The sequence below is a fragment of the Scomber japonicus genome, chromosome 8 (assembly GCF_027409825.1).
Source record: "Scomber japonicus isolate fScoJap1 chromosome 8, fScoJap1.pri, whole genome shotgun sequence".
Taxonomy (NCBI): domain Eukaryota; kingdom Metazoa; phylum Chordata; class Actinopteri; order Scombriformes; family Scombridae; genus Scomber; species Scomber japonicus.
In genome coordinates, this window is record NC_070585.1 from 28,939,966 (window position 1) to 28,952,155 (window position 12,190).

Sequence of the window (12,190 nt, forward strand, 5' to 3'; positions counted from 1 at the left end):
TTGTTACAGCTCAGTGGATATCGACTAAATACATATGGAAGGTTTAGTCTGAACTTTGGGAACTATTAGCAGACTTTTGGTCACCTGAGAGGCCATCAGTGTTCATATGGTAAAAGACGAGAGACGTATGTTGGTGCTGAAATGTAGTATACGTCTATATGTAGTACATACGTCTCTCGCAATATGTGTATTCAACATTGTTGCATAATGAGAGGAAGACATATTGAATTTGAAGATTGTTTATTTTAGCTCAGCTGAGTAGCACACAAATAAAAAGAACAGAATAACCAAATCAGAGAATTGTACAATTATCCGGCTGCTGTCTTTGCCTTCTCAGCCTTTCTCTTTCCTCTTCCAGTTCTCTTTCACGTTTTTCCTCTAATTGTCTCTGCATATTTGCAATTGCTCTCTCTCTCTCTTCTCTCTCTCTCCTCATTTCTATTTCTCTTTCCTGCCTCTCTCTTTCCTTCTCCCTCTCCCTCTCCTCCAATTCCCTCATTTCCTTCTCTCTCTCTCTCCTCTCCCTCTCTCTCTCAGCCTGGAGTCGGGCATTTATTTTCTTCATCTCTTTTTCATTTTCTTCCTGTAATTTCGCCTCCAGTTTTTCTTGTTCTTTGCGTTTTTGTTCTTCCTTCTGTTTGAGGATGCGTCGTTTCTCCTCTTCGACTGCCCTCGCAGCCTCTTGGAACTTGTCGTTGGTGTAGTGGCTTCCTCCGTTCTCCTGGACTATAGCTCTGATCTTCTGGAGCAGCTCACAGACCTGAGCTTCATCCTTCAGTTTATTATTGAAGACATGGTACTGGCCGTTACATCTGGCTATAAGTTTCTGCAGGTCTGGACTTTCACTCAAGAACTCCTCAATAGTGGTATCAAGAAGATCGCCACCAGTAAAGAGCACCATGCTGTATTTGTCTGCAGCCTGGCCAAAGATTTCTTGAATCTTCTGCACCGTCTGCTTTTCTTCTTCAGTGAATCTTCCCAGTCTGATGACCACCAGGAAGACATGGGGTCCAGGAGCAGCATAAGTGATGCACTGGCTTAGGTCTTTATTTGTTTTTTCCTTGTCAAACCTCGTGTCAAACAGGCCTGGGGTGTCAATAACAGCAACCTGTTGTCCAAACACCTCACCTGTACCCTTAGAACAGTCTGTAGTCATAGACACAGCACTGAACTTTGATTCAAAGCATTGTCTTCCCAGGATGGTGTTTCCAGAGGAACTCTTTCCAATTCCAGTCTTCCCCACCATCACTATCCTCAGCTCCTCATTATTCTGTCCTGAATGGAAGAATAAATAACATTATATGAGAATGCTATCCTAGAGTCAGGCACCTGGTGTCATCATAGATGCAAGTTAAACACATATCGAGGTCCGTTTCGTGCAGAAGAGAAGTCATTTTCAGTCACCTAGCTCTCTCTTACGTGCACGTAGAAACGTCATTCAAACTTTAAAATGGAGGAAAACTTGTGCTCTCTCCAAAACACCAAACTATTTTTACATAAAATGTAAACTTTTCAAACTATGAGCAGCCATTCAAATGAATTAGCTCAGTTAACTGGCAAAGCAGACAGACAGGTAGAATTAGCCAATCACAAAAAGGTAGGTCAGTTCAGCCAATCACAAAAAAGTAGGTCAGTTTCTGCCCAGCGACAGGTTGCTGAGGGCAGCTAAGGCCCTGCGGTTGCTATGGCGATTAGAGAATCTGCTTGGAAAAAAATCTCAAAATTCTGGAGAATTTAGCTTCTGACAAGGTCCCGAACAATTACAAACTGTGAGAAAACCGTAAGTCCTGCCCAAAAGCCGAAAACACCGTGAGAGACACAGAAGCCGGCAGATTCTGACAGTGTTTATTTTATTCAGATATTCCTTAAAATGAGGGAGTAAGCTCAGTGTGAACACAGAGTGAGATTCTTTTGAAAAAAGAAGACGATTACATTAGAGTCAATGGGGAGCGAGACAGGTAGTGCCACCGGTCTCGGCCCCCCTGTTTAAATTTTGTGCAGACTCCGCCTGTCAACTTCACATTTTATGAGTCCCAACACCTATGTCTACATTTTGACCAAAAATTATTTGTCTCTTTTTTACGGTTTGGCCGTGAGCTTGAGTCAAAAACAAAAATTAAGGTTATTTTTTACTGCTTCCCACACTCTAGCTAACTGCTGCTTCCACTCTAACTTTGACGAAAAAGTGATTTCCACTCCTCGTTTGACTGCTCATAGTTTGAAAAGTTTACATTTTATGTAAAAATAGTTTGGTGTTTTGGAGAGAGCACAAGTTTTCCTCCATTTTAAAGTTTGAATGATGTTTCTACGTGCACGTAAGAGAGAGCTAGGTGACTCTGAAAAAAGGTGAAATTTTGTGTTTAAAAAAAAAAATCCCATTCATTTTCAATGGAGAAATCTCCCGTTTTTTTGGGAATAACTTTGGGAAAAATTGGAATTTCAACACCAAAAGTCATAGTACCCCTCCCCCGATCGAGACGCACGGTTTGATATATATATTGTTGTGGTTTTCTCAAAGCTGTGGGAGGAGTTACACGCCAAAAAACGGCGGAAGAAGAAGAAGAAGAAGAAGAAGAAGAAGAAGAAGTATGGAGAAGATTAATAGTTGCCTCGGGGCTCTGCCCCGAGGCACTCCTTTCCAGCTTTACTGGAATGGAGTGCCTTGGAGCTGAGAACCCGTGGCGCTAAGGATGACTTACCACAGGAGAAGTAATGACTGGCCATGTTTCAGAGTGCAGATGCCGGTACTGGTGAATGGAGTTCAGTCTCTCTGCTGTTGCTCTACTCTTTATGTCTCCAAGCAGAAAACCACACCTTCAGTTATTGCACTGTGAACACTGAAACTGAAACTGAATCCTGACCTGTTCAATTAAAACTGTTCAGTTCTCTGTTCACTGTTCTCTTTCTATATTAAATTGTGTCAAAGACATCTTTTGAAAGAGATTGCTAAATACATTGCTGTTATCAGTCAACATACAACACCCGCGCCTCCTCATCCTTATATAGTATAGACATAGTCTCAGGGGCGGTGACCCTGGCAGGCATTGGGGCCTTAGAGGATTGATCCAGGTGGCAACGATGAAAGTCCCTGATGAGTTGGTCATCAAGGATGTGGTGACCAAGTACTGCAGGCCTCTTCCATGGCGGCAAGACCGAAGCAAGCGAGGAACCATATAGGCTGGACCCCCGTCGATGAACCAGGGCGGTGTAGGAGGAGGAACAGCAGTAATCAAAGTACTCTCGCGGACCAGCTTGACTGTGGAGATGTGAAATGTTGGGTGGATCCTCATGGACCTGGGCAACTTGAGCCTCAATGTTGCTCGGTTAATGACCTTCTGGACCTCGAATGGGCCAATGAACCTAGGTGTCAACTTCTGGTGGACAGCCAAACGTTCTGGCCAGGTTGATAGGTGGGGGCCTTGGTGCAATGGCACTCAGCAGTGGTGACATACAGGTCAGTAGAGCAGAGGAGGGTGGCTCTGGAATGGCAGATAGGCAGGAGAACCTTTTATTTCTCCAGGGCAAGGAACAGAGGAGGCTGGAACCTGTAGGCACCCTGGAAGGGAGACGTTATTGTGACCAATCAAAATAACAAGACTGTGCTAGCAGTGGTCTGTCAAGAAGAAAGCTGTGGCGATAGAGGAGCTTCTCGGAGCTTCTCAGAGCAAGCCTGTATTTCAACAAATACAGCGCAAGTAGGCTGCAACGGGGTAATGAGAGGACCATAGAACAGATCAGTAACAAGCTGAAGAAGCTGAAAAAAGTCTCTAGGGACCAAAAAAAGGAACTTGGCCAAAGCAGCAACAGTCCCCAAGGAGATATCCCCACTTTGATGTCCTGGACTTGGTCCTCCTGTGTGCCAAATTACTGGGACACTAGACTCCACAACAGCAATGCTGAAGGCGATGGTGGACGAAAGCATAACGCTGCACCAAACAGAACCTGGTATGTTTCTTTTCAAACATTTGCATCTTGCATACATTTGATTAGTGAGTGACCGTTATTAGTTTCCTCAGTTAATCTTTGAAATGTTTGTTTGGGTAATGTTAACTGACTAACAGTTAGTATTGGTAATAATTGTAGCCAACACAGCGTAAGTACAGAATGCTACTCAGAACATCATATGGTCAGAGGCACCTTTAATTTGAACTTATACACATGTTTTTACAGTAATTTCACTTTCATGCTGCTGATTACAAAGTAAGTAATGTATTACTTATAGTTGATAAATCTGGACCAGATTAACAACAAGACTCCACACACTCAGTTTCAGATTTGTAAAACTTTTCTGCATATGAAAACTGGTCCTGTGGACCTGGTCTGATTTGGTCTGACTCCTGGTGGTCTTAGGCCTCCTGGCATGAAAACATCTGTGTGATTGTGTTAGTGTTTATAAACACACCTTTTACCTTTTTAGGTTTTGGCTGGTGATAACAGCAATGTATCCATTTAATTCACAATGATGTCTGCGACAAAACACTATATATAAAGAGAAGTGTAAATATGATGTCTGTACATTTAAACATTCAGGCTGTAACAATCACTGCTTTAACTTAACAGACAGATCATACTACCATTACCACACATACCATACCTCGCTCTGACACAGCAGGACACAATGTTTTACTTCCTCATCAAAGAACATTAATTAACAGAGGTTTACTGTCTGTCAGAGTCTAAGTGCTGGTTGGATATTAGTATGTTGATCAAGGATCTAAAGTTATGACTTTTATGCACATTTCTTTGAACAGCTGTTATTGCTCTCACATTCAAATGTTACACAGCATGAATTCAGCCTCAGCTCAGAATAAAACCTCTGCATGTCCTTTTGGAATGACACAGAGACAGCTATCAGTTTGTTAGAGCAGTTCCTGCACTGAGATGATTATAGTACATGAGGTGTAATTTCTAAATGTAAAAAACAAATCACTATGAAACTGTAGAATAAATATTTACTAATTATTGGTAGAGCAGTTATTTAAGTGAAACCATCTGAGAGATTTAGTGTGGAAATCTGTCTGTGGTGGAACTACTCATGGACTCATATTCAATCAAGATGATCTCTCAACTACTTTTTAAATCATCAAGGTGGGTAAATTCACAATCATTCACAAAAGGCCTCCTTTCACAATCTAATCATATGAACTGGAAATAGGGACACAGTAAAACCACTATGGATAATTTCTTTCAGTCAGTGCTTTTCTGTACCACTCCTGATGTTTTTTCTGTACTCTAGAAAAATGTCAGACATGTAAAAAGTTTGAATTTGAAGAAGTGGTACACGTTCTTTTATGAGCAATTCATTTTTTATTATTTTATTTTTACAAGTGTACCATGGTGACACTTCATACTGTAAATAAACTACCTTTGGACATCTGATCATGCCTTCTGTGTCTGTCACCTATTAAACATCAAACCACTTTGATTGGACTACATCACAGAAGTGAAAATATGATGTTTGTACATTTAAACATTCAGGCTGTAACAATTACTGCTTTATGTCAACGGACAGGGCAGGGTCCAGTTTGAGTTTCAGTCAGATGTTCACAAAGCAATAACTGTAGGTGTTGTTTGATGATTGGAGACTTTAAGATATCGAATGCTGTTCAACAGCACTAACTAACCTGCCAACCCTACTCCTGCGATGAGTCATCATGATATTACTGCATTGTTGTTCGTGATGCCTTCCAAAATGAGTAGTTTCAGTACTCCATTGATGATGGCTTTTTTTAATTCATCACATACAGGCTTAACCCAGAGTGAACTTGCTCAGTGACTGACTCTGATCAACTGTTTCCCATCTTGTGGTTCATAAACTCTGAGTTTTTTAAACCTGCTTTCTGAGATTTCCTAATTTATTCAAGTCTGATCATACTGCCATTACCACACATACCATACCTCGCTCTGACACAGCAAGACAGGAGTAAAGAGGCAAGGCAAGGCAGTTTTATTTATATAGCGCATTTCATACACAATGGCAATTCAATGTGCTTTACATAAAACAGAAAAACATGTAATTTGAGAAACATAAAACATACAATTAACCCCCCCCACCCCCCCATAATAAAAACTAAGTACAGAAAAATAGAAAGACATAAATAAAATGATTGCAGCATAAAATAATAAATTAGCTTTAAAATCATTAAAAGGACATAGAGTGCAAATGAAAGATTAAAATGTAAAGTGCTTTAAAAGAGCTCAATCATAAGCACAGGAGAAGAGAAATGTTTTTAACCTGGATTTTAAAGTGTTCACTGTTGGGGCTGATTTCAGTTCTGCTGGTAGTTTGTTCCAGTTGTGTGCAGCATAACAGCTAAAAGCTGCTTCACCATGTTTAGTTTGAACTCTGGGCTCAACTATCTGACCTGAGTCAGTAGATCTCAGAGCTCTACTGGGTTTATATTCTACTAACATGTCATTCATGTATTCTGGACCTAAACCATTCAGTGGTCAGCAAATTTGGTAAGTCACAGTACAATTATTTTATGTTGGTGTATAATAGTGATCACTGCTGAATCAGACCATATGATAGTCTACATACAACTATAACACTGCTAAAGACATAAATGTGATATTAGTGTATTATTATGTTATCAACTTCAGTTATTACACTAGTAAAGGTTGTTTTTAACTTGCTCCACAAACATTTCAACCACTCAACATCATCACAGAACATTAGTTATTGTTGTCAGGAGTTTGTTTCAACATATATGGCAAATAAAACACATTTTACGTTTAAAAGGTAAAGTATTTTAGCAGAGCTTAACTCAGATCTATTTACTATGAGTCCAGAGACTGTAGTATACACTGCTTCCCCTAGGATGTCGTGTTGAATTGCACAGAAGAAAATCAGAAAATGTAACGGGTGGTGTATGGACCCAATTGCAGTACAAAGGACTCAGAAACAGTGGTAAAAGTACAACAGTTTACTTCAGACTCTGGCAGACAGGCAAACAGTTCAGAAACCGGCAAACAGGAATCAGGAGAGGAGAGGCTAAACTCTTGGTTAGGGACAGAAGGTCGATTTACCAGGAGGCAGACAAGGTCAGTACTGGGAAGACAGGCAAAGAACAATCTGGCAAAGGAGTGAATGTGGAGCTGGAGAGTATATGCTGGGCTGATCGCATGTGATGAGGCAGCTGTGTGCACAGGTGAGTAGAGTGAACTGACGAGGTGGGTGTGGCTGACAGGCTGAGTGGGGCAGAGGCAGGGTCAGTGGAAAACTACCTAGGGCTGGATGACTGAACTGTGACAGAAAACCCTGCTGTAACTAATACATCATGACATAATAATAAAATAAAAAAAGACAATAACTTAAATAAAAATTTAAATGAGTGCACTTTGAGTAATGACAGTGAGGCAGGAAATACAAAATCACAAAAAAATGTTGGTTTTGGATAAGAAAACAATTCTACTAGTATAAAATGAGTATCAATCAGATTCCGGGGGGGGGGGGGGGGGGGGGGGGGGGGCAGGTGCCACCCCCAGCCACCACATTGGCTCCACCCCTGCTTGTGGGAGTGGTTTGGTGCATAGGTATGCTTTTAAGGAGCTGCAGCAGATACAGTCTGAACTCTGTGTCTTTACTTCAGCTGCAGCATCAACTCTGCATTCTTGAACCTAAACATAGACGGCAACTATTCCAACCCAAACATGGCCAGCAAATTTGGTAAGTCACAGTACAATTATTTTATGTTGGTGTATAACTGTCATCACTGCTGAATCAGACCATATGATAGTCTACATACAACTATAACACTGCTAAAGACATAAATGTGATATTAGTGTATTATTATGTTATCAACTTCAGTTATTACACTAGTAAAGGTTGTTTTTAACCAAACCAATAACATTTGAACTTATTGTATTTTTGGCAAAAACTTGTGACATTATTAGTTCAGAAATGTTATTACGTTTTTGGTAAGTTATTACGTCATCTGCTTATTACATTATTGGCTGCTAGATGATGTAACAGAAACAAACTCGTCCTCATAAGAAGGAATGACAGTGCAGGTCTAAAATTCAAGCCAACAAAAACGACTTTAAACGGTTTAATGAACTGTTGCCTCTTCCTGTAAATGGTCATGGATAGATCATGGAGAGCCAGCCAAAGAAGTTTAAGAGTGAATTTGTGAATCTTGGAAATATTCTGCAAAAAGGTTGTTTCAAACCCATTTCTCAAACTGCAATAACTGTTGGTTTGTAGAAGACATTCATTTATTCACAATCCCCCAGCTCCTCATTTGTCTCTCAGTGCAGATGAATACATTTTTCTTTTCTTACATACATGTTTAAGTTGCAAAGTACAAAGTACTTCTGAAAATGTACTTTTTTTTTAACACATTTTACACATTCTTCTACACAGGATCTGACATAACCAATAATGAGGAGCTGAGGATAGTGATGGTGGGGAAGACTGGAATTGGAAAGAGTTCCTCTGGAAACACCATCCTGGGAAGAGAATGCTTTGAATCAAAGTTCAGTCCTACGTCTATGACTACAGACTGTTCTAAGGGCAGAGGTGAGGTGTTTGGACAACAGGTTGCTGTTATTGACACCCCAGGCCTGTTTGACACGAGGTTTGACAAGGAAAAAACAAAGAAAGACCTAAGCCAGTGCATCTCTTATGCTGCTCCTGGACCCCATGTCTTCCTGGTGGTCATCAGACTGGGAAGATTCACTGAAGAAGAAAAGCAGACGGTGCAGAAGATTCAAGAAATCTTTGGCCAGGCTGCAGACAAATACAGCATGGTGCTCTTTACTGGTGGTGATGAACTAGATACCACTATTGAGAAGTTCTTGCGTGAAAGTCCAGACCTGCAGGAACTTGTAGCCAGATGTAACGGCCAGTACCATGTCTTCAATAATAAACTGAAGGATGAAGCTCAGGTCTGTGAGCTGCTCCAGAAGATCAGAGCTATAGTCCAGGAGAACGGAGGAAGCCACTACACCAACGAGATGTTCCAAGAGGCTGAGAGGGCAGTCGAAAAGGAGAAACAACGCATCCTCAAACAGAAAGAAGAACAAATACGCAGAGAACAAGAAAAACTGGAGGCGAAATTACAGGAAAAATATGAAAGAGAGATGAAGGAAATAAATGCCCGACTCCAGGCTGAGAGAGAGAGGGAGATGAAGGAGAACAAGAAGGAGAGGGAGGAGATGATGAAAAAGTGGAAGAACCTTGAGAAAGAGAGGGATAGGGAGAGGAAGGAGACAGAGGCACAGAAAAAGAAAGACAGAGAGGATCATGAAAAGGCGCTGGCAAACATGAAGAAACGGCATGAAGAAGAGCTCAAAAAGGAAAAACAAAAGATACAGGAAAGACATGAAAATGATGCCAGACAGGAGGCTGAGAGCATGAATCCTTTTCTAAATTTTTTTTTAAATGTCTGTGAAATAGTAGTAGGAATTTTTAACACGGTAAGAATCGGTGTTCCCATATGCAGGTAGTTCATCTAGAGAGGACACCTCCAGAAGTCCCTACACACTTATTGATCTAAATGAATGATTACATTTCATTGTATTTGGTGAGGTAGCTACTGTAGATTAGTTGGGCTCTCATATCTTCTTTTCCTCTTCACATGTATGTTTGAAAATGGTCTTAATGAGTCTTTACAATTCATAGTAATAAATGCTTTAAATGGTGTTACATTTTCATTTAACTGTACTCACCTCTGGTGGGTGATTACTTTTGATGTGGTGTCACCTAGTGGGTAAATTAATATTTCCATCAGTATCTATTGATTTCTTCTATATATATATATATATGTATATATATATATATATATATATATATATATATATATATATAATGTATGATCATTCTGGTTTACTTGTTTGTATTATAACTTTTCTTTGATTCACGAAAGAAGAAGCTTGACAGAAGTTATTGAGGAAAGACAAAGGTTGAGGGAAAGCTATGAAAAGTCAGCTAGACTTCATGCTGAAACATATGATCCATTTTTAGTTTGAAAGAGTCATTTGATGGAGTTTAATTACAGTTTGTATCTTCTACTGTATGCATGTATGTCTGATGAGTTCAGATATATTTTCCTTAATAAAAATGAAAACATGTCAACCATTGAATAAGACCAGACTGGACATATTTTGCATATTATGACTGATACAATTGAACAAAGTGAAAATCTGTTTAATACGTAATCTTGCTTATACTGTATGATAAGTAACTTCTACACATGTTCTCCTTTTGTCTGGATAATGAGACACTGTCCTGTGTAGATTAGTTTTATTACCTAAAGCAGTACAGCTCAGCAAGGTTGAATCTCTCATATCATGGTCACACAAAACACGGATACCCCAGTTCAGATTTCTACAAAATCGCACAATATCATCCAACGCATTCAATAACAGCAGAATCTCGCCATGTCTCAACCCAAACATGAAGTAGGACTTGATCAAATCCTGTAAATGAGCCATATTCCTCAATGAATACGTTCTCCACACAGCGTTTCCTCATGCCCACAACGTGAAACATGTATGTTATCATGTTATAACGTGAAAAGTTTTGTTAAGTTTTACATGATCAGTGATACTCTAATATGGTGTCTTTTTCAGCAACAACTAATCTAACGCGTTACTATTTCCAAACCAGTAGTCAGATTACATTTTCTTAAATCCAAGTCACTGTGGGTTACTATTTTTTGTCATTTTCCTTAGTAAAAAGATATTATTTGATTTCTTCTTGCGGCGCGGAGAGTGACGTCACATTTTCAGCATGAGGACAACTCACGTGTGAGACACAAACGTAAACAACAATGGAGGAGGGAGAGGGAAGCGCGCTTTCAACTTGGAAATACAGTCATTATTTAGAGTTCCTGTCTGTTAAAGATAACAACATAAAGGTTCGTTGTACACTCTGTGCTGGAGACAAAGTATTATCTAGCTTCAAAAACACAACGTCACATTTGAAGAAACATTTGGACAGTCAAACTGACGGAGAAAGTCCCACCAGGTGGTGCAAAGGAGAGAGCTGTGACTAATGCAGGAGGACCCCCACCACCCAAACAACAAAAGCTGGACTTTGGTGCAAAACCGGTAAGTGGGGAAGAGTTAAAGAAGTTGGTCGGGCAGTATGTTGTAGAGGAAATGCTGCCCTTAAACACAGTTGACTCGCCCTCGTTTCGTGCCATAATAAACTAGACCCCCACTACCATCAATGCTGAGCTGCCTCACTGAACATCTTATTCTTCTTACCTGGAGATGGAGTAACTAATAAAGTAACTTGTAATCTAACTTAGTTACTTTTAAAATCAATTAATCAGTTAGTTATTTTCCAAAGGAGTAGCCTAATCAGTAGTCATTAATCAGATTAGTTTTTCAAGGTAACTATGGCAACACTGAACATGATACTATCACGTTATAACGTGATGTGATTCCTTCTCAAATCTGATTTTTAGACCTGACTGTCCACACTGTTTCTAGCAAGTGTCCAAATCGGTCTGTTCAGAGTCAGACTGGGCCACATTAATGGCCAATTTGACAAGTTGCCGTGGCAACGCTGGTTTCAATCTAGTTTACAAAAATCGGATCCCATGTGATTTATGACTGTTCAGACTTCATAAGAGCCACCCGGTTCCAATCTAGATGGGCTAAACATTGGATTTTGGCTTGCAATGTGAACCAGCTGACTTAGAAGTGGATGAGGATTTATTGTAGGATGGAAATAAGTAAAAAATAAAAAATGGACATAAGAATTTCAAATTATATACAATGGAGTAAGAAATGCAAGCACTATATGGTCCCTAAACAGAGGCACTATGACCTGACAAGATATGTCAGAAGTTGTCTCTTCTGCTATAAGGCAACAAAAAAATGTCCTACATTGAATACATGCATTTGCAGTGAGACTTAATATTTCAAGGACTTCCATGTTTCCAGATGTACAAATGTCCCATAAATCCATCATCTGTGCCATTAAAGTTATTTAACCAGACCAGTGAAGTGTTGTGAGTGTCTTTAAATTGTGTTTCCTGTGTTAGTGGAGAGCTGGAGTGTGGGAAAAAATGGTTAATGCTCCATAAATGTGATTTTAGTGTGAAGGCTTGATGAAACAAGGACAGCAGGTGTCACTATATAACCGTTACTAAACATCTCTGCATGGTGACTTTAGATGTTATTAAACCCTGAATACCATCATTTCCAGCCATGCATGCAGCCTTTGTGTGATACA

The 12,190-nt window shown here is 39.9% G+C and overlaps 2 protein-coding genes across 2 annotated transcripts; one reads left to right on the forward strand and one right to left on the reverse strand.

Annotated features, from left to right (window-relative positions):
• Positions 1 to 292: 292 nt before the first annotated feature.
• LOC128362844 (GTPase IMAP family member 4-like) lies at positions 293 to 3,290 on the reverse strand. The gene is made up of 3 exons (XM_053323694.1): positions 3,034 to 3,290; positions 2,610 to 2,668; positions 293 to 1,275 (listed from the first exon to the last, which is right to left on the reverse strand). Exons 1-3 carry the CDS (start codon positions 3,288 to 3,290, stop codon positions 293 to 295), a joined length of 1,299 nt encoding a protein of 432 aa, XP_053179669.1.
• On the forward strand, positions 3,289 to 10,490 carry LOC128362845 (GTPase IMAP family member 4-like). Its single transcript, XM_053323695.1, has 4 exons — positions 3,289 to 3,410; positions 7,593 to 7,669; positions 8,366 to 9,420; positions 10,467 to 10,490. The coding sequence occupies exons 1-4, from the start codon at positions 3,289 to 3,291 to the stop codon at positions 10,488 to 10,490; spliced, it is 1,278 nt and encodes a 425-aa protein (XP_053179670.1).
• The last annotated feature ends 1,700 nt before the right edge of the window (positions 10,491 to 12,190 follow it).